The sequence below is a fragment of the Mauremys reevesii genome, linkage group 2 (assembly GCF_016161935.1).
Source record: "Mauremys reevesii isolate NIE-2019 linkage group 2, ASM1616193v1, whole genome shotgun sequence".
Classification (NCBI taxonomy): domain Eukaryota; kingdom Metazoa; phylum Chordata; order Testudines; family Geoemydidae; genus Mauremys; species Mauremys reevesii.
Genome location: NC_052624.1, coordinates 46,192,663 through 46,216,150, shown reverse-complemented (window position 1 = coordinate 46,216,150; position 23,488 = coordinate 46,192,663). Strand labels below are relative to the sequence as shown.

At 39.6% G+C, this 23,488-nt stretch overlaps 1 protein-coding gene across 2 annotated transcripts in view; it reads right to left on the bottom strand.

Annotated features, from left to right (window-relative positions):
- VPS50 (VPS50 subunit of EARP/GARPII complex) overlaps nt 1–23,488 on the bottom strand; it is a 165,142-nt gene that overhangs the window by 2,225 nt on the left and 139,429 nt on the right. For both annotated transcript variants that reach the window (XM_039524419.1, XM_039524420.1), the window contains 5 exons: nt 11,104–11,252; nt 10,543–10,639; nt 10,255–10,413; nt 7,544–7,665; nt 4,071–4,260 (listed from right to left, as the gene is read on the bottom strand). In XM_039524419.1, the coding sequence (XP_039380353.1) occupies nt 4,071–4,260; nt 7,544–7,665; nt 10,255–10,413; nt 10,543–10,639; nt 11,104–11,252 (717 nt within the window). The remainder of the gene's footprint in view (nt 1–4,070; nt 4,261–7,543; nt 7,666–10,254; nt 10,414–10,542; nt 10,640–11,103; nt 11,253–23,488) is intronic.

The window sequence follows — 23,488 nt, the reverse complement described above, 5'->3', positions numbered from 1 at the left end:
TTCTGCTCACTCACTGATGAGCCAATCTCAACTTGTTAACCCACTTGGACATAAGAGTGGCTCTCTGAGGGCATGGCGGTTGTACAGTATTTTGGAAAGAGCTCCAACAAGCTTAAAGGTGTGTACAGTTATATAACTGGCGTGAGAAAAAACTATGTAGACTCAAAAGTCACTACTTACAGTATCAGACAGAGGAATTCTGAAGAAATGTTGGACTCTCATAGTGTGTCAAGAATTAGCGACTGAAAAGTCTAGTAGATCATACAGTCCATCCCCCCTGCCAGTGCTGGCTTGTCCTCTAGCATACTTCTATTAGTGTATTGTCCGGTCTGGTTATAAACGCTCCAAATGAAGGAGGAGTTCTCAGTCCTTCCCATGGAAGTATTATACAACTTGTAGATTTTTCGGGGAGATTATCCTGATATTCAGCCTAAGTTTTCCCTTTCTTAATTGTATCCTTACTTCTACATATATACCCTTATACCTCTCTAAGCATTTCCTCTCCTTCCTTCCTGTTCTGACCCTTGAAGTATTTTAGACTTATGCTGTCACTATTTAGCCCACCAACCATATTTCATTATTGCAATACTTTCTAAGAAGCCCCTCCAGCCTTCTTGATCCATTAACTGTCTTTGTTACAACTGGACTGGACCACCGCTATCGAAGTAGTAGACTCAAAGGGAAAGGAAAGAGTTGTTCTTGACTGGCTGTTGCATCCCTGTCAAGAGAACACAGAGTACTGTATAGGGAGACCACCTATCTTCCCTACAGTCTTCTTGTGTGGGAGTACCAAAGGGTTTTATTTTGTTGTTTGTTGTAGTTAGTTATGGGTGCTTCAAACTACAACCGTCAAGATGATCCCATATCCTTTCAGTTGGTGAAGGCCACCACTAGGTCCAGTGTGGTGGAGACTGTCAATGTCTCCTGAAGGTTGACAGGGAACTATTATTCTTAAAAAGGCTGCTGTGAGACCTTTGTTCAAGAATCCAACCCTTAATGTTGACAGGTTTGCTAACTACTGACCAACCTATTTCTAACCCCTACTTTTCGTAAGGTTATGTAGCAGATGGTGGTGAGACAACTCAAGCAGTTTGTGGCATCCTCAGATGTTCTAGATACTGGTTCATTAGGTTTTAGATCTGGGTGTGGGGTAGGAACCACACTGGTAGTATTATCTGGCCTCTGTCTAACAATGGATACAGAGAAAATGTTTACACACACACACTCTTGAACTTAACTGCCACTTGGGACACCATTGATTAGAAGGAGTTTTTTTATGCACCTGTGGACTGTGTTGCTTGAGTGGCTCTTGCCTTTCTACTCCCCACTTTTTGGTCTGCTACAATCTAGACCTCAATCTTTTGGCTAACACCTGCAGGATCCATAGGTTCGCCAAAGCATTTGGAGAGCAGAGGATTGAGGGCAAGAAGGGATTTCATTATTATTATGCTTTCTGTGGAGGGCTTTCATTCTTACACCTGATCAGTAAATGTGCGTATTTACTGTTAGGGTGGCATAAGCAATCTATTGCTGTAATTTTCACAATAAATATCTTAGGCAAGAGCAATGAGAGGGTGGCAGAGACACTTGTTTTTGTATGCTAAATCTAAAGTAACATGTATGCAATGCTGCTGGGGTGTGTAACTTGCAGGTGACATTCTGTTCTACTTCTCTATGTTATTGGACTCAGCTTACCAAATCTTGCCAGCATCAGGTCTTGAATAAGGGTGAGCTGTTGGTTGTTAGTTTTGCTTATATTTGTGCACAGTGGGATCCTGATTGGGGCCTACTGTGTAAGCCTAACATGTATTAACTAGACAGTCCGTGATCTAAAGAGCTTAAAATTAGGGCTGTCGATTAATCGCAGTTAACTCATGTGAGTAACTCAAAAAATTAATTGCATTTAAAAAAATTAATCGTGATTAATTGCTGTTTTAATTGCACTGTTAAACAATAGAAGACCAATTGAAATTTATTAAATATTTTGGATGTTTCCTACATTTTCATATATTGTATTCTGTGTTGTAACTGAAATCAGAGTGTACATTTATGATTACAAATATTTGCACTATAAAAATGATAAAAAATAGTATTTTTCAATTCACCTCATATGAGTACTGTAGTGCAATCTCTTTGTCCTGAAAATGCAACTTACAAATGCAGATTTTGTTGTTACATAACTGCACTCAAAAACAAAAGAATGAAAAACTTCAGAGCCTACAAGTCCACTAAGTCCTACTTCTTGTTCAGCCAATTGCCAAGACAAACCAGTTTAGTTACATTTACAGGAGATAATGCTGCCCTCTTATTTACAATGCCAACAGAAAATAAAAACAGGCATTTGCATGGCACTTTTGTAGCTGGCACTGCAAGGTATTTATGTGCCACATATACTAAATATTTGTATGCTCCTTCATGCTTCGGCCATCATTCCAGAGGACATGCTTCCATGCTCATGACACTCAAAAAAATAATGCGTTAATTAAATTTGCGACTGAACTCCTTGGGGGAGAATTGTATGTCCCCTTCCCTGTTTCACCCACATTCTGCCATATATTTGATGTTATAGCAGATTCGGATGATGACCCACCACATGTTCATTTTAAGAACACTTTCACTGCAGATCTGACAAAATGCAAAGAAGGCACCAATGTGAGATTTCTAAAGACAGCTATAGCACTCGACCCAAAGTTTAAGAATTTGAAGAGCCTTCCAAAATGTCAGAGGGACGAGGTGTGGAGCATGCTTTCAGAAATCTTAAAAGAGCAAAACTCCGATGCAGAAACTACAGAACCCGAACCACCAAAAAAGAAAGTCAACCTTCTGCTGGTGGCATCTGACTCAGATAATGAAAATGAACATGCATCGGTCTGCACTGCTTTGGACTGTCATGGACCAGAACCCGTCATCAGCATAGACACACGTACCCTTGAATGGTGGTTGGAGCATGAAGGAACATATGAATCTTTAGCGTATCTGGCATGTAAATATCTTGCGATGCTGCCGGCTACAAAAGTGCCATGAGAATGCCCGTTCTCACTTTCAGGTGACATTGTAAACAAAAAGCGGGCAGCATTATCTCCTGAAAATGTAAACAAACTTGTTTGTCTGAGCGATTGGCTGAACAAGAAGTAGGACTGAGTGGACTTGCAGACTCTAAAATTTGACATTGTTTTATTTTTGAATGCAGTGGTTTTTCTGCTAATTCTACCTTTGGTAGTTCAACTTTCATGATAAAGAGATTGTACTACAGTACTTGTATTAGGTGAATTGAAAAATACTATTTATTTTGGTTTTTTACAGTGCAAACACTCGTAATCAAAAATACAAAGTGAGCTCTGTACACTTCATATTTTGTGTTGTAATTGAAATCAATATATTTGAAAATGTAGAATGCATCGAAAATATTCAAATGAGTGGTATTCTATTATTGTTTAACAATGCGACTAATCACGATTAATTTTTTTTAATCGCTTGACAGCCCTACTTAAAATAATGAGAAGATGCAAGAGGGAGATGAAACTATCGAAGGGGAAGGAAGGACAGAGGATGAATTAACAATGAGTGAGCACATATTTGTATAGACTAGCAGTGTGCACAATGAAGCTCACCACCTGCCAGACTGTTACCAGTGCAATGGCAGGATTCTGTAGACATCCCAGTACAAATTAGTTATAAGGAAGGATTTGGAAGATGATAAAGTAGACTGATGGGTTTTTCCCCTCCCTCAGGTACTCTGGTGCCATGTATAAAAGATTAACAGTAACTCGTCACTTAATAAGCTAGATATTTATTTGGTACACACCATTATGAGACATGGATTGATCTTCCACGCTTTCTATCTGTGAATATGCATTTATATGTATTAAAGGCTTATAATGGAAAATTATGGCATCTTAGGTACAAAAATGATTGAAGCATGTTTGGTGATCCATGTGTGCAATGGAAAATCAGTAGCCATGTACATATTACACACACACTAAAGCACTGACTGTATTGTTATTAATGTGATACCATCACCATGAAAAAAATCGTCTTGATAAAAAAAAGTACCAAAATTCAACTCTTACCCTGTGCTCCTTGATCCAGCGCTCCATGTCATTTTCAGTCAGATAGTAAGCTTTAATGTAGGTCTCCACAAATTCCTTATCCGGAATAGGCCTAATGTCTGTTAGCTTTTCTAGTTTCATTAAAAACTGCTGGAAGTCCAATTGCATCAGGGCACGCCCTTCATTGCTACACTTCTTGACATTGGCATAACTAAAATGGGTAACAAGTGAAGAGAAATGACTAAAAGGAAATGAACAACATCTGTGGGATAAGTGGGATTCATTTGTATCTTAGGCCTTAAAACCATAAGGATGCATATAATTATGGTTCTGACTTGAGGGCTAAGAGTTCACTCCCTCACTCTTCCAGATGCAAAATTATTTTCACTGTTTATTATTTGTATTACCATTGCACCTAGGAGTCCCCACACCTGGACCACTGTGCTGTACAAATAGAACAAAAAGACAGTCCCTGCCGCAAAGAATTTACAGTCTAAATGTAAGACAAGAGACAACAGGTGGGTAAAGACAGAAAAAGGGGAGTCCCAGGAAACAATGAAAGAGCACTGGTCAGCAAGACAGGCAGTGGCCACAGCACATGAAGAGCCTAACTGTTTTTAAAGGGTTTTTTTGGTCTGGTTGGTTTTTTAAAAGGCATCATGGCAAAAAAAGTTTTAAGGAGAAATTTGGAGGAGGATAATGTGGGAGCGTCAGAGACATTTACAGAGAGCGCCTCCCAAGCTTGAAGGGCAGCATGGGATAAACCACGAAAGTGCTTGTCTGAAAATTTGACAAGTGGGTGATGGAGGCTGGCACTGTGGGTCAATGAGAGGCAGGAGTCAACATTGTTATATTGAATGAGAGATAGGGTAGGGATAGGTCATGAAAGGCCTTGAAAGTGAAAATGAACAGCTTACGTTTGATGCAATAGAGAAGGGAAGAGGCAACTAGCGGAGGGATTCAAAGAGAAGATGACATGGTCAAAGTGACAGGCTAGGAAAATGGTCTTTGCAGCATCAATATGAATGGATTCAAGATGGGTGAGACTACAGTGTGTTTGTAATCTGAGGGGAAGAGACAGGGGAGACTAAGAGGTTAAGGAGAAGACTAAGGGACGGGATGAGAGTGGCTGTAAAGGAGATTAGGGGATGGGTTGAGGATGGCGTCACTGGGGCAAGTAGAGGGTATTAGAGGATGTGAACAGACAAGAAGCTTCTACTTTTCCCCTGTCACGTATGCAGGAGAGCATCGTAGGAGCAGAAGAGGCAAAGGAAGGAAAGGGAAGGTCATGTCATACTCTGTCAATTTTCTCTTGGAAAAAATCAGTGGGATCCTGTGCAGAAAGAGAAGTGGAGGCAGAAGGAAGGGACAATTTGAGGAGTGAATCAAAGGTGGTAAAAATGCAGCTGGGATTGTAGGTGTGGGATTCAATTAATTTGGAGAAATAAAGTTGTTTAGCAAGGAAGATGGCAGAACTGAAGGATGAGAGAATGAATTTGCAGTAGAAGAAGTCAGCCTTTCACAGGATTTCTGCAAGAGAGGCTCAGCAGTATGAGAGCAGGAAGGGAGGAATACTGGGGATGATCCAGGACTGGGGGTTGGCAACGAAGACCTTGTGATGGGAGAGGAGGACAGAAGAGTTACAGGTGGAGGACAGGAAAGCATGGAGAGAATCAAGTCATATTGATAGAAAAGGGAAGGAGAGGGTGGAGAACAGATGAGACATCAGTGCTGATGGACTGGAGTCATGGAAAGACTGAATGAGAGGGCATGAGGGTGAGGCTGATGGGCGATGCTGAAAGAGGCCACGTGATAGTCAAAGAGGGGATAACCAAGTCAAGTGAGTGGCTTTTTGGTGAATGGAAGAGTTAAACCAGGGCTGCAGGCCAAATAAGGAGGTGAGGGTGAGGAGATGTGCAGCCAAGGGGTCAGATGGGTCATTAACATGGAAGCTGAAGTCACAGAGGATCAGTAGAGAAGACTGAGAGGAGAAGAAGAGAGCATCAGGAGCTGAAATCAGAAGGGACGACTGATGGGGAGAAGTTGGATGGGCACTAGCGTAGGCCTGGCAGCAACATGCTGGGGTCGAGGAGAGACAAGGGTGGATGCAGTGGTGTTCAAAAGAGAAGAAAGATGGGGGGAGGAGGAAGGGAGGGATTGGAAGCAGCAGGAATGGGAATGGTGAAGGCCAATATTCCCATCACAGTCTCATTCAAGGTAAGGAGTGAGAGAGAAGGAAGGCCCTCTGTAAGAGATGGCACCTGAAGAAGCAATGTCAAATGTAGGGATCCAGGTCTCTGTAAGAGACAAGAAATGGAGGGAGCAGGATACAAAGGGGTTATGGATGGCTGTGATCTTTTTAGAGCTAGAGTGGATGTTCCAGAGATAGCAAGAGAAGGAGAGGACCGAGGAGGATGGGTGTTAGGATAGGACAAGTTGGCATGAGGAGAGCTGTTGTGGTGGTGGCTATGGGTAGGAAGTGGAGAGGCTGGGTAGAGAGGTATGGGAAGGGTTTGGGTAGATGTCACCAGAGGTGAAGAGGAGGAGGATGCAGATGGGGGACCTAGGCTTATGCTGGCAGGAGAGGGAAGATCAAGTTGCAAAGGGATAAAGGAGTGGGCAGAGGTGGTTGGAACTGTAAACAGGTGAGGGTAATGAGAAAGGGAAGATAGAGTCAGCAGGAAAGAAGGACGGAAGGAAGGAGGAAGTAGGAGTATGGCAAATCTCATGATGCAGAAGAGAGGTGTGGTGAGAGCCATGGGCGAGTGGACAAGAACACAAACAACAAAATGTCAAAAGACGTGCTGCTGTCCCCAGTGCTGAGTACAAACTGGCTGCTCCCAGTATTGGCAGAGCCCTCCATATACAGTCCCTGTTGGGGGGTTGGGGGAGGAGTATGGCTGAGCCCCTCACTTGTTTCCCTCTCTCTCTCCCTACCACAAACAATAGTGGATGCATGGGTAGGAAGCTTCCTGCTCCCTCGCATCTTAGTGGTATTGCTAGGCTGGTTTTCAGGATGGAACTCCATGTTAGCAAGTCTCCATGCCCTTCCTGGCAAGGGCATCATGAAACAGACGCACGGTAATCTGGCTACCATCATATCATATATTTGTATTAGATACTATTCTGTGTTGATCTCTTCTCCTCACTACTTTGTTGACATATGGTCCACTAAAGACTGCAAGCTATCTAAGAAAAGGATGTGTCTTATTTTATGTCCACACTTTTGGGCAGTATACAGTGTCAATTATCAGTAATAGCCATGTATCTGCACACCCCCACACCTGTTAGCATATTTTAGGGACCAATCCCTTAATGAACTCCATGTAGGCAGGCTCCTGTGCCTGCAAAGAGCCTCGCTGACATCAGGTGCAAGAGTCCACCAAAGTGGAGTTCACGGCTTTATGGAATCTAAGGCCCTCACCTTACAAACCCTGCCATTAAAGAAATATTTACTGAAGACTAATTTACAGAGGTGTTCGTAGACCACTTACCCTTCCACAATAGTTCTATTGGCTAGTCGTATACAGTGCTCCCAAAGAATATTTGACACTGGCAATGGAATACGGACTCTTTTAGACACCTCATTCAACCTTCCGTTAAACTGTTCAAATTCCTGGTGAAATAAAAATAATACATTATTCCATAGGCATAAAAGAATGATTACACTGTACACTTACCTAGCCAGGAGAAAAAGATGCAGAGAGATGAACCAGAAAGGTGTATGAGTGAGCAAAACAGGAGGCGCTTAATGTAAACAGGTTACAGTGATAAACATAATAGTAAGTAAGATTGAGAGCATACCAATTTCTTATCTACTGAAGAATCATTTACAGTATTATTTTTTAGATATCTAAATGTGGATTTAGTTGCCTCATCTTAGACATTGAAATGTAAAAATTTTGGCCCTAAATTATGAAATCGAACCTAAAACCAGTGGAAAAAAAATCCAGTGATGATCCATTTATTCCCAGTCAACTACCTGTGTTATCTAATTCTGCAAGAGTATCAAGGAAATTTAATAGTTTTCCATTCATAGGGAACCTTTGATGCCAGATAATTCCAAATTACTTTAAAATTTACACCAATCCAGGACTATCATCATCCACCACGGAAATGAAACCAACTCTGGGACCATGCTAACTATAACAGTACATGGCAACACTACGTAACAGGTTAAGTTGGTAAGTATAGAACGTTGTACCCAACTGAAAATACAACGAATTGCTGCTCCCGGTAATTCATTCAGTCCAGCCAATTTCAGCTGTGACTGATAGTAGTTACTAATGTGCAACTATAGCTATTTGGCGACTTTTGTGAAATGAGCATGTAGCTCTCATGGTAGTGTCTCCATCATTAAAAAAAAGGCTGCTAACATTTGTATCAAGTGACAACTTTGTTTACGTTAAATGAGCATCGTCCGTGAACTATCCCCCCATCCCAGAGTTAGTCTTTCTAGATCAGCCTTGAAGCAATCCGATGTGGTAGGGCAGGGAAAAGCTTGCATTGCAGCTGCTCATACTATTCTGTAGTTAAATAAAGGACTTTGTTCTGGGGCTGTTAATTAGCACTTTTTTATAAACACAAACAAATTAAGAACAAAAAACAACTACAGAGAGGGAATTTCAGTAGAGAGATTGAAATACCCAAAACTGGTATTTGGCTAGGGCAACAGTGCTAAATGCATTTCCTCAAGAAAAACTGAGGCACCAAAACTAGTTTGCCATTTAAGACAAAGAATCTACTATCATGAAGGTGGAGATGCCTATTACTCCATATTGGTGAAACACAAGGGAAGAAACCAACTTATTTATCAACTTCCCTTAGAAGAACATGAATAACTGGGTGGAGACTTCTGCAAAATCTATTGGCTATTACATGCAACACTTTGTTTATGTCAGACACTCAATGTCAGTGCTCTCAAGATGACAACCAGTATAGGTAGCAAAGAGTTCTCTCTTCCCAACTAAACAGTCACCCAGAAACTACTGTACGTAAACTATTTTTAGTTACATAGCCTAGAGACCACAACGGAATAAAATTGCCTTTGTTCTTGTCCTGAGGCTCAAATATATCCGCTGTTCTGTGTTTCACGGAAGCCACTCCATTACTGAACCGTAAGTAGAAAAATTGCTTCAAAGGGCCCAGTTAAAAAATAAACAGCATAACAAAGGCAAACTGCAAAGATTTACAACCATCTTCCATTGCTATAATACATTCTCACTTGCAGATTCTCACTTCTTTCCAATATTTTTCCTTAGAAGTGGAGACTGGATATAATGGACAAAAGTGTAGAGGTGTCTGTTACAATGTGTAGAGACTACATTTTTATAAAATATATACTAGATTTCACAATTCACTACATAAAGAGGAAGCCTTCCAACCTCTCTTTAACGAGCTGAGAAATGTTTCTGCCAATAACATTGTAATTATTTTCTAAAGACCTTCATAAAATTTAAAAAATCGTTGGTGTGACTATATATTTAAAGCAAAGTATAAATTATGCTGTGCTGTATGTGGGAGGAATTCCTCCTGAGCACTAGCTTATATGTAATGAAGAGCCTTAGGCAATTAAGATGCCCATTTCTCATCAGCTTTCAGTGGGAGTTGGATGCCTAACTGTCTCAGGTTCTTTTTAAAAATCCAGCCTGTATCTTTATATTAGTATTTGATATGTACATTTTCTTGCCCTGTCTCTAGGGCCCAAGAAGGGCTTATAATGTTTTTAGGGTAACTTGCAGGACTGGTTTGCCCTATGGGATCTATGGTAAATGTCAGATGATACAACCCCTCAAAAGAATCCACTGGCCATGTCTGATGTGTTTAACAATGCAACTACTTTCTCCTAGCCTTCCACCTGCCATTCAGAGTTTTAGCTTCAATGAAAACTGCAGAGTTATTCAGCTATGATCTCTTTCACTCAAAGAGTGCTAATGGGTAACAAGTTTTAACAAACTTAACACATTGAATCTATGCACAACAATGGAGTATTAAATGTACCCTGAAGTTTACTGTATTTTGCCAGTAGCAAGACAAAAAAGGAATTCGGAAAGTACACCCCATCCTAACGAACAAGAATAAAACACCACATTGTATTCCTCTAATCTTCTCTCTACTACAGCTTTACCATAGGAATTACAGTAATAATTGTATCTTTTTGTAGGGTTATATCTAATACACTAGGTGTTTCCAGGAAAATATTCACCTTTAAAAGAGCATCAACATAGATATTATGTTGTGACATGATCTCTTTCACATCCCACTTCACATTAGCCATGAGGAGCAGCATCTGTTCATAATCAATAGCTTTAGCAGCTACAATCCAATAAATTGGTTTGCGTAGTTCACTGGCAGTTGACACAGTCTGAAAGAGAAGTTAATAGAATTTGGTGTAACAGAACTTCTTGCTAACAAAAAGTAATGCATGACAATACCATGCAAACACCCTCATAATATAGCACAAATTATGAACAGTGAATGGCAAAATCCTGACCTGAGAGTAGAATTGCTGGAGAAAGGGCTTCTTGGCTGCAGGCATCACAGCATCAAGATGCGACTGAAGGAACTCAAACTGCTCAGCCAAAAACACCCTAAGAAAGCACATAAAATTCATTGTGATCCGAGTACAATATTTAATGGGCATCTACTTTTCATTTCTTTGCAGCAAACGGTCTTGGGAGCAGTCTAGACATAAAAGCGCCTTTGAAAGCTTTAAAACTTTGTTTCTATTTTTATGTCAATAGTCTGCCAGGAACTCCTAACTCAGTATTTTATACTTTTGCTTCTTTCCATTCCCATGTGGATCATGGTAGATCATACATAAAGGGCCTAATCCAAGGCCAGCTGAAGTCAATGGAAAGATTTAGATCATATTAGATTCTTTCAGATATTGACATCCATCAATTGATGATTTACTTCTAATTTATTTGAAAAGAGCAATCGATTTATTGTGTTTTATGACTTTAAGATGGACCTCTCAAAAAGACAGACAGTGACCATAATTATTTAAACACCTCATGGATTTAAAAAAGGTGATTTACAGTAAATAACTTACAAGGATTCCGTGGCTACCACTCTCTCTGCCAAACCATACAGAGTATTGCCAGATGTTAAAACTACCAGATGACTGAGGTGTGGGCTTGGCACTTTCTCCTTTCTCTCTTCAGCAGCTGTGAGGGTGCCAGTGGTATCATTAGAGACCTCCTAAAACAAAAATTTAAAAGACTGAAAAAACTAATCAATTGTAAAATATGGAATTTCAGCATCAAACTAGAGTTGAATCAAATTTGGCAACTGATTGTCTCAGGGAATGGGTAATATAAAGCCTCTCCATTCAAGGTTGCAAGTGAAATCCAGTCCAGATCAATGGTGACTAAAGAAAGTTGTTACCATTAGAACATTTAAGTATCAGAGGGGTAGCCGTGTTAGTCTCTATCTGTAAAAAGCAACAAAGAGTCCCGTGGCACCTTATAGACTAACAGACGTATTGGAGCATAAGCTTTCATGGGTGAATACCTACTTCGTCAGAACATTTAGTATCCCAGATGAAATGACTTGTCTCAGTCCAGTTCCTAGGGGACTGATATGCAGGCCATAGAAACTAATGCAGTTTGCACCAAATGTGGCAGTTTATCCATACACACTGACCTAACTGCATAGACAGTGAACCAGCTTCTCACCACTACAGAGGATCTGACTTTAGACACATGAGCAGGAAGAGTGTAAGGAAGTTGACACTGCTGCTGCCTGTGCTGTCCCTGTTTGGTGGCTAATAAAAAACTTCACTCTTCTAGGTTGTGATTTTCACCTGTCACAAAATTAAAAATACAATTTTCATTTGATTGTAAAAATAACTCTGATTTTATTCTGTAGGAATTCCCATCCCGCAGAAATCTCACTTTCATATTACTTAAGTGGAAAAGCAGAGGAAAATAATTTGCTCATATAAAAGAGTGGAAGTAGTATTCACCAAATTTCTCATTACATAGTAGAATGCTCAGCTGGTACATGACTCAAGACAGAAAAAAAATGCATAAGGCCAAGGAAAGGAACTGGTCATGACAAACAAGTTACACGGATATCTAAATGCAAAACTCAGGGTACGTCCACACTGGGACACGCAAGAAAATTAATCCAAATTAAGTTTCAAAGTCGATTTGTAGCCTTAATTCATTTTATCTTAATTCACACAGCGAATTAAACTAGATTGAATGAAGACCACTTTAATTCTGAATCAGTGTCCCCACATAGGGGTTTAATGTGGTTTAACTAATCTACTTTGAAACTTAATTCAGATTAATTTTCCTGAGTGTTCCTGAGTAGACAAGCCTTTAGAAAACAATGGAAAATTTTAGGTGTGCAAATAAAAGCATCCAAAGCAGACAGATTCAGTTCTGATATTAACCAAGATGAGCAAAATCACATCAGAACTAGCTGATCTCATAAGATTTCCATGTTTTCCCAATCTTGCAAGATTTCTGCCGTTTGGATACAAAGTTTTATGAGATTTCAACACCATCAAATCTAAACCGGATTCCTGCTATTCTTCAAACCTGAGCACCATCCTCAACCTAATCCGTTGGCTAGAGGATCCCCAAAAGATCATGTCTCAAGAAGCTGCAATTTTATCAAACACAAAAAATGCAAAGAAAGAAAGAAAGGAGATGAATATAGTCTTTGTAGCACGGGGAATCTGTGGCTAACTGGCCCAACCACGAGCCACACTTTATGCTGATTGACAGACCCCAAAGTCAAGATGGCTACCCAAACAGAGATCTCTCTCAGCCCACTCAGGCTGCGACATGCAGCTTGGACTTCACCCTCTAATGAGGGGGTTAGAACCACCAGGGAGACTTGAGAGAGTCTCTTCAAGTAAGTCTCTTGGTCACAGTTATCCACTGTATTCCACAGTTCTTTGAGATTCCCTCCCTTTCATCCTGGTGCAAATTGCTGAATAAATAAAAGTTACCCCACAAAACTTACATATACCCTACAAAAGTTACGTACTCCCATAACGTACTATAACATGTGGAAACCTGAACATGACTCTGGCTGAACTCAAACCAGACATACAATGCTAACTAATTAACTTATACATACATTTATTGTAGCCAGAACAAGGAACAGCTAATCCAATTTCCATCCAGACTTCAGTGCCATAGAGAAAACGGTAAAGTAACCCTATAGTAACTACTGTGTTCATGAGGCATGAAATACAATGCACGTGAACATACAGATGGCACCCATTGTTCCGAAAAGCAAATTCTTCCCCTCCCCCAAATAGGGATTGCACAAATGTAAAAGACGCATCAGCCAGCCTACAGGGCATGAGCAAAAGTGCAGCTACCATAAAAATCAGCAAGGGCAATCTGTGCCAGGACTTCTTTCTGTGCTACAGTGCAGTTGAAGCTAATAGTTTCCTGTATACTATGCTCTGCTGAATCTGTCTTGATAAATACTATGCAAGTGTTAAGTCAAGCAGCTATTTAAATTGTTTAAAAATGAACCACTGTTCATAACTGAAACTCCTCTCAAGTGATTGGCAAACCTCACACCTATAATTCTCACCCTGCTAATGCTTAACACAGGTCTTTAAAAATGTGACAATGCTCCAAAATGAGATAGAAATGAACAAAAAAATAAAGGAGCTTGAAACGGTGTGGGATTTATTCCTTTAATAAAAGTTTCCTATTACCTGAGCTATGATTTCTGTGGTCAATTACTACAATAAAAAGTATCAACAACATGTTTGTGTGGGGTGGAAATAAATTTGGATTCAAGATGAAGATTCTTCAAAGTATAGTTGCAGGTATAGTCCTAAGGATAGTATTTCTCCTCCCATGGTGCTGGCATGCCTTTTTTTTTTTGGGTGGGGGGGGGAGCTATATTACACCTTACAAATTAGAACAAATAATACAAGTTCCAAAGCAGCAGTTCACAGCAAGAGCACTATGAAAATGCACTGGTTAAAAGCTTGTCTTCAAAAGCAAGATCAGGCCCACCAATATTTGTGTCACAGTTCAGGCAGCTGTACCTTATTTTTTCAGTTACATAAGTAACCAATGCCAATGTGACAACCCTGATTATTAAACATTTTTATTTTGGTAGCACCCAAAAGCTACAAGGTGTCCCCACCCAAAAGTTTTACAGTCTAAAAGACACCAGCAGAGACAAAGGGTTAGGGATAGGGATACAACACACAAGTTGTGACATATTGCAGATACATAGAATATCTTTGAGGCTATTATATCAATTTTATAAAATGTTATATCAGGGGTTCTCAAACTGGAGGTCGGGACCCCTCAGGGGGTCACGAGGTTATTACATGGGGGGTCGTGAGCTGTCAGCCTCCACCCCAAACCCCGCTTTCCCTCCAGCATTTATAATGGTGTTAAATATATTAAAAAGTGTCCTTAATGTTTAAGGGGGGGTGAGGGATTGCGCTCAGAAGCTTGCTGTGTGAGAGGTCCCCGGTACAAAAGTCTGAGATCCCCCGTGTTATATGTATCTGTATGGGGTTTGTATTTTAGCTCCATAGTAGAGTTTCCAGTGGGAATTAAAGTCACTCCAGGGTAATTAATAGAAATCTGTAAGCAGATAAGATTGAAGAAGCCTCACCTCCACCGGGGAAATTACATATACACCTCTGCCTCGATATAACGCTGTCCTCAGGAGCCCAAAAATCTTACTGCGTTATAGGTGAAACCAAAGTGCACAGCCCTGCCCCCCTGGAGCACTGCTTTACCGTGTTATATCCAAATTCATGTTATATCGGGTCACTTTATATCGAGGTAGAAGTGTACTAATTTGATAAACTGGTTAAAGAGAGCTAACAAAGAATCGCGAATCCTGAAGCAGAGAGAGAGAGAGAGAGAGAGAGATCACTCTCTCTTTATCCAAGAACTGCTTGTCACTGTGACCAAGAGAGAGAGGCCCTGCAGTACTTTGCTCTTTTAAGGCTTTTCATGTGGAAGATGGGCAACTGACTGGTAAGCTAAAACCTCCATGTAAGCGCTTTATTTTACTTAAAATAGATTTTCTTTGTAAAGCTTTTGTCCTCAATAAATAATACTTTGCTTCATGAAGGCTGGCTCATCACTAGCTAACCGTCATAGCCCTCGGGAGAGCAGAATTACAGGTGCTGACCTAAAATCAGACCTGCTAAGGTGATCTCCGCCTAAATACCTGGTCTAGAGGCACAGTGTGATGGGGCTGCACCACGAGAAAGGTGACAGCTAGAGGCTTGATACCTAAGCAGGGTGCCCTCCAAGAAACCATGAAGGAGTCAGAGGTGCAATTACCTCGGAAATTGTGACACAAGCAAACACAGATAGTTGCCACAGTTTTGTTATTTTCTTTTTACTGGGGTTAGAAAAAGTGAAGAGGAATAGCAAGGACTGGGGAGCTACAAGAGTAAATGTGTAAAGAAAAGGAATGATTCTGTAGGCATCAGGCAGACTGACTCTAGAAGAGGGATCTGAAAGAGGATAAGGTACTGGCTGTATACATTTTTTTCTGGGAGCTTTTCACATATATAAAGTAGGGCTGTTGATTAGTCAGAGTTAACTCATATGATTAACTCAAAAAATTAATTGTGATTAATTGCAGTTTTAATCGCACTGTTAAACAATAGAATACCAATTGAAATTTATTAAATATTTTGAATGTTTTTTCTAAATTTTTCGTATATACTGTATTGTGTTATAATTGAAATCAAAGTGTATATTTTTATTACAAATATTTGCACTGTAAAAATGAACAAGACATATTTTAAATTCACCTCATACAAGTACTGTAATGCAATCCCGTTGTCATGAAAGTGCAATTTACAAACGTAGTTTTTTTTTGTTACATAACTGTACTCAAAAACAAAACAATGTAAAACTTCAGAGCCTACAAGTCTACTCAGTCCTACTTCTGGTTCAGCCAATCGCTAAGAAACTGTGACAGGATTCCCCCCGGGGTGTAGCCTGGGACTGTGGGACCACTGTGCCCCCTTAACTCTCTCCAGCCTGGGCTGTCTCTCAATGCCTTGTTAATAACCAGCGGCAAGCCCCTCTGTGATCACAACAGCATGTGGAACCCACACACCCAGCTAGATTGCATGAATGCTCCCAACGCCATTCATGAATCAAACAGAAAGGGACCAGAGTGAAATCCCCCCAGCACTGTACCTCAGGAATATACAGTCTTGCACCGCTGAAGATGGGCAGTACACATTTATTAACTGGTTCACCACTTCATCAATTGAAAGTTGACATACACAGCCTTTGCCAAACCTGAGCACATTTGCCCCACACTTCATACAAACTCACTGATAAAGATAAACAATTAAACAAATTTATTGACTATAAAAGAAATTTTTAGTGATAAGCAAAAGGTCAGAGTTAGTTACCAAAACAAATGAAATATAAGCATGCAGTCTAAACTCTCAACCCCATTAGACTGAGCGACATCTAGTTTAACCAGTTTTTCTTACCCCAAAGAATATTGTAGTCCTTAATATACAGGTTTGTTCATTAAACTTGGGCCAATCTCCTCTGTTGGAGTCTTGTTTTCTTCTCAGGGTCTTATTTGCTTGCAGTGTAGGTGGGGGTAGGAGAAAAGGCAAAGCATGGGCCTGCTCTGTTCTGTTTTATACCCTCGGTCCCACATGCTTGGGGAACAAACAAGTCCAGGCATATCTGGTGGGCATTAGTGAGTCTAGGCAAGGTTGAGCAATTCCCCTGGTGTGGCCTCACGCAGGTAAGTTATTGAATTGTAGCTCCCTTGCTGGGCAATGGTTATTGATGGGTTGTTTGAAAACCTGCCCAGGTGTTGGTTACTTTCCTTGCTGTTGCCTCTGAGGAGCTACTATCTGGTGATTCCCCAACTTACAGCATGTTTTAGCGACAGCCATACAACACAATTCTCATAACTTCATATGCGTTAATGATATACATATATGGATAGAGAAATGACTTTCAGCACATCATAACCTTTCCCCTGATACCTTACAAGGCATGCTTTATATGCATGATCACGAATATATAAAAATGAGGACTATAGGGGTTCCAGGACACTCCCCCAAGGTATAGAATGTCACACAAACAAGTTTTACATTTACAGGAGATAATGCTGCCCTCTTCTTATTTACAATGTCACCAGAAAGTGAAAACAAGCATTTGCATGGCACTTTTGTAGCTGGCATTGCAAAATATTTACATGCAGATATGCTAAAAATTTGTATGTCCCTTCATGCTTCGGCCATCATTCCAAAGGACATGCTTCTATGCTAACGATGCTCATTAAAAAAAATGCATTAATTAAATTTGTGACTGAACATAGTACTCAGGGGGTAAGTCCGTTTAATTGTCTCTCTCGGGGGCATAGATTTTTCACACCCCTGCGTGATGCAGTTATACTGACCTAATTTCCTAGTGTAGACTATGCCCAAGATTACGTGCCTGAATGACTGGGAGGATGGTGGTGTTGTCCAAGGTGATTGAAGGGTAGGAGAGAGATTAAGAGCTTCGTTTTGGCCAGGCTTAATTTAAGTTGATGCCAGGATACCCAGATGATGTCAGAAACACAAGCAGAGTCGCAGATTGTGACAGAAGGAGCCACATCTAGAGTGAAGAAATAGGCCTATAAATAATAAGTGTAAAGATAACAGATCACCTGATGATAGGATGTAGAGGGAGAAAAGAAGGGACAAAAGATGGAGCCAGGTGGGATCCCTGCTGAAAGTTAGAGATGAGATGAAGACCATGCACCAAGCAAAAAACTGAAGATACAGCTAGTCAGGAGAACTAGTAAAAGACAAAATCATGAAAGCTGAGGGAACATAAGATTTTTAAAGGAAGGAGCATGGTCAATAGTAGTAGCCAGTCTTTCAGGAAGGGTGAGAATGGCTAACAAAAATTAACTGCAACGGCACATTATTTGAAAATGTAGCTATTTCTTTGAATTACACTCTTAACTTTCTGAATGCAAACACTTTGCAACTATAAGGGTTAGAAAGTAAAACAAAACAAAAATAAACAATGCTTGCATTCTATGGAATATACATTTGTCATGTAGGTTAGATAAATACCACACCTGGCGAGGAATTTTGGCACTACTGTTGTAAACTTTGAGGGAGGGATCTTGATTATCTGTGCCAAGAGATCCCTACCATATCTTCAGTACAAATTAATGTACAAAACATGCCTATTCAATCCTCTAGGCACAAACAATCCAATTCTTTAAAAATACACTTTCACCCAATGTTAACATTTAACTACAGCGAAACATCAATTTCAAATCCCTCTCTGCCTTCCCAATTCACACCATCTTTCAGAGAATGCTTAAATACATACATACAGGTTCCTTGCAATGTTTCCTGACAAAAATATCTGTTCTACCTGTGACGGTGCACCCCATAAGGCTTTATGGAAATATGCTTATGAGTGTGTGTGTGTGTAAAATATATATGACATAACTGGAATATGTTTTATGCTACATATGCCATGTAACATATCTCTGTAAAGGTTATGATCTACTGAATCTATTCATCCTATTTGTATGCATGTGCTGTTGTATTCAAAGTTATGAATATTGTCTGTGTACTTGCTTGATTTCTAAGTAGCCCTAGTAAAGCATTTGGTCAGCTTCTTGAGAAAAGAATGAGCAAATTAAGTGCCCAATCAAGAAACACTTAAAAGACAATGAATTCTGGAAGGCTCCAATCCACATAAGAAGTCTACCTGAGGATGTTCAGGGTAGCATGTAACAATGGCTGCTGCCTGTAAAAACCGAGTCATGCATGGACATGTGACTTGCTCATGTGACTCCAAAACATCATCTTGGAGCTGGACTTTGCATAGGAGAGAGGTCTCCACTCACAAGATAAAGTCTATTTAAACCCCTGGGAGACTCCTCCATTTTGTCTTCAGCTGGCTCACGAGCCTCTCCACCCTCAAGGATACCTGAAAGAAACTGGAACAAAGGACAGTAACTACAGGGGGCGTGAGTGATTGCTGGACCCAGACTAGAAGGAGACTAGTCTGTAAAAGGAAGCTTTCTGGAACACCTCTGAGGGTTCTGGAGTCCCAAGCTGGCAGGGAAAGCAGAGGCAGATGCAGTCTTGGCACATCAATTGGCAGCCCCAAGGGGGTATCTGTGATCCAAACCGTTACACTACCCTCAGAAGTAACATCAATGACCAACTAAAAAATCATCTGAAAATTTAAAGAAACTCTATTTCTCTGGAAAATTGCCCAACATGATGAGCTTCATCATACCATCAAATATTTACACAAAGATGACTGAAAGAACAGAGAAAACCTATAAGTATGCACTGACTATTTTTGCTCCTTTCAAATATCCGAGCTCATAAAATGTGAGGAGAAATGTAATAAAGATTGAGCGTTACATCTTAGGTAATTCCAGGGTGTCTGTACCTTGGCATGCAAGTGCTATACAAAATAAAGTAGCATGGAGTATCAGAGTCTATTTAAAATAACTCTATTCTCTCCTCCTTTTTCCATGAGTTAGAGTGTGTGAATGTAAGTGCATAGACGATGGTAAGTGGTACAGGTGCCACTCCTAAGGGAGCAGCCCCTCAAAATGATGCATCATATATTTGGACCCGACAAAGTCAAATTTGGGTTCCACAGTCAAACTCTGGTTTATGTGCAGTATTGCACATGATGATCAGCATGGTTTAGTATAGAACAGATGCTATTCGCCTCGAGTACCTTTGAAGCCTTCCTGGATTCAATTTTCTATGCCAGACTCATGAACAACACACTTGATCTAACAGTATTTTAGCTTATTTTTAAATACTAGCAATATGCTCCCACTGCCTATCACCTTCCATATTGAACATTAACTCAGGCCCTTGCCAAGACAGTAGAATTACAGTACAGAGGTTCTACTGTAACCTCAGAGTTACAAACACTTCAGGAACAGAGGTTGTTCGTAACTCTGAACAAAACATTACAGTTCTTTCAAAAGTTTACAACTGAGCATTGACTTAATACACAGCTTTGAAACTTTACTATGCAGAAATAATGCTGTTTTCCCTTTATTTTTTAGTTGTTTATGTTTAACACATTACTGTACTGTATTTGCCTTCTTTGAGGGTGGTGGTGGGGTGTCTCTGCTGCTGCCTGATTGTGTACTTCTGGTTCCAAACGAGGTGTGTGGCTGACTGGCCAGATGACTCTGGTATTCATAACTCTGAGATTCTACTATGTATGTTATAATTTCAACTAATAGTTTATACAAATATGAGTTACAGACAAATAAAAGTCATGCTAATCTTGTCAGATTCCAATTTCCAGACCACCAGTCTAAACAATGTTATCTTCCTACTTTCTTGCACAGAAAAATGATTAGTTCCTTTGATGATCCCAAATGCATATCTGTTTATATCATGTTTGCTAATCGAAGCATATAAACAAGAAGCCACTTTATTCATTTAAACTGAGAAAATTAGTAACTCAAGCAAATGAAGCTGTAGGGATAGAATTAAATTTTATTCCAGTAACATGAAAATCAAATGTGGCTACTGTTTAATCTGAAACAAGTGCCACAGGGATAAATTAGGAATATATTATCTGAACAGCCAACATAAGACTTTTCCTAATTAACTATTTTTATGCTGATTTTAAAATTAGGATTATACCAAATGTTATCTTTTCCTGTGTCAAATGCGTCATTTGAATTTTTCACTAGGTTAAGAGTCGTTCACATGTAGTTGTGTTATTATTCTACACTATTTAAAAGCTTGCTAGCTGCTTCACAATGCAGATAAAAATTACATGATGCCTGCCCTAACAAGTGTAATACTTAGCATTGTAAACTCTGCAGAGGGAAGGTATTCTAGTTCTGTGTTGTGCAGTGCCTACAATGAGGCCCTGGTCAATTACTAGGGCTTCTAGGCACTATGGGAATACAAATTAATAATTTCAGACAGTTTTTAAGGGAAATAATCTAAACTGCTCTGCCAAGAAACATCCCACATTACAGGATTAATGTACACATCAAACGTTATGATCTGTTCCTTTCTAACCACTCCCTTGTCACTCTTTCCTATAAATGAAATCTACTTCAATCTCTCCCCAGCCCTAGATCTGCACCATACACAGGGGGAATTGCTAGAATGCCAGCAAATCAAGGAGATCACCTAACATACCAGGAGATGCACATATACATCTTACTTCCTGATCCTGCAAGCATGTATGCACTTTTAATTTTGGTATGCGAACTGTCCCATTGAAGTCAATGGAGTGATTCATATGCTTAAAGTTAAGCATACGAAGAAGTGTTTACAGGACTGGGGCCATAACTATTAGCAGGTTATAACAGCAAGTGCCAGAAAGTACCTAGAGAAAAATACAAAAAGCCACAGTCTCTTCTTACTTACACCAATGAAAATTAGGAATCCGATTTTGAGTCTCTTCTCCTCTGCTCTTTTTAAAAACATGGCAAAATGTTCAGAAATTGACATTAGGCACGTACTGTACCTTACGGTGTCCTTAATTTAACAATCTTTAGCTGAGAGCTTTGTAATGTCGATGTACGCTTTGACACAGTAGTTACATAAAATGATTAAAACACTTTGTTTTTCTATTTAATGTTTTTGCAAAAACATTTCAAGTACTGTGTTTTATTTTATCTTTTTAATGAGATGCGACTTTGTCATGCTCTCAAATACATCTTATCCAGGCTCCCTAAATGTCAATGGGTATTTATCTTGTTTAAATATCCTACATGCACTTATACACCATTAATTCTGTTGAAATTTTGATTTCAAAGCATCATTTCCCTCTGAAGTACACAGGTTCATTCATAAATCTCCATGCTTCAAAGCAAGATGAAAGATAAAAAGGACAGTTGAATGTTACTAAATTAAAGCAGAGTTGCAATATAAAAATAATCCCAGAGATGAGATTTTGAAAACTCCCTAGGGATTTGGGCACGAGATTCCCATTAAAATTAATGGGAACTGGACCGCCAAATCCCATAGGTACGAAACTGCCAACTTTAGACAGTGGCTGATTCCACTGTGTATGCTCAGGCAGCCTGTTGACATTCAACCCAATGAGGACATGGCAATGTTGATTGGCAGCAGGCCAGCTATGAATTTTTCATCACCTAATGAAGTTAAATATTAAATGGGAACAATAATAAAGGCACATTTCCCATTCTGAATAGTGAAAGACTTTCACTGGCAGGACAACAAATTTTTAGCTATTCTCTGTATCCTTCCTAAATATATGGCAAACTATCAACCAGGGGCATATACCAAACTAGGAAAAAATCAGAGGACCCACCAGTAAGACTTGGTGGCCACACTCTGAGGCCACCCAAAAATTTGTTGTGAGAACCCCTGAAGCATGCTTCTAACAAAATAGCTTAAAATTTACCAATTTAAACCACCACCACTAGCCTACATTTAAACAGCAGATACTTCAATTCATACTTTAAACAGCATTATTGCAGATCATTTTTTTCCTCCCAGAGAGCATGATATTAACACCTCTACAACTTATTTATCATTGATAATACTCTGAAGCATAACTGTGTTTATATAGATGGGTCACTCCCATTGACTTTGGCAGGAACTGACCCCTGTGTCTGGAAGCAGAATTGGGCTCTTGGTATTTATTATATTGTTTATCAGATTAAATGTCCTAGTAAATATCTGTGAAATTCTGTCAAAACCTAAATCAAATTATATCCAGAGTATCAATTTTTATTTTGAGAGAAAGATATCTAGATACACACACATACTCTTTAGAAACTTTTGTTACTAGCAATTTTATACATTAACTCACTTGGCATAAAGTGAAAGATCTCTGTAGTGTTCATAAATATCTCAGCAAATGAGGGGATACATATTAAAAAAATTATGCACCTAAAGTCTTTCTGAAAATAAGCAGATACATATTGCACACACAAAATTATAAAGTACTTGGGAATGCAAACACTTTGCAAACATAATTAACCATTCTGCTTTGCAAACCTGTGCTTTATTCATGCATATTTTGCTGCTGCAGTTTTAGCACCAAGAGACTGATATTCAGTGGGGCCACTATCTGGTTTCCACTTGTTCATGTGAAACTTTGTGAGCACAGACATCTGCACTCTAATATGAGCACCCAGCTTAGAATTTTTGTGCATGGTAACCAGAGTCTAAAAATCAGGTGTTTCAGTTTTTGATCATTTAGAGCCCAAATTGAGACAATCAGCTGATGACCAATGAATTTATTCAAATTAACAAGTTAGAATGGAAAGACTCAGTATCCTATTCCAATTCCCTAGGCCATCTAGTCATTCAAAGAAAATATTTTGTGTTAGATCTAAATGAACAAACTGAAGAAGCAGTATAGTTATGAGACTTATCACATATACAAAGCTAATGCTAAACCTTCCTTTTGTATACGGGGTTAGGGTTACCAAATGTCTGG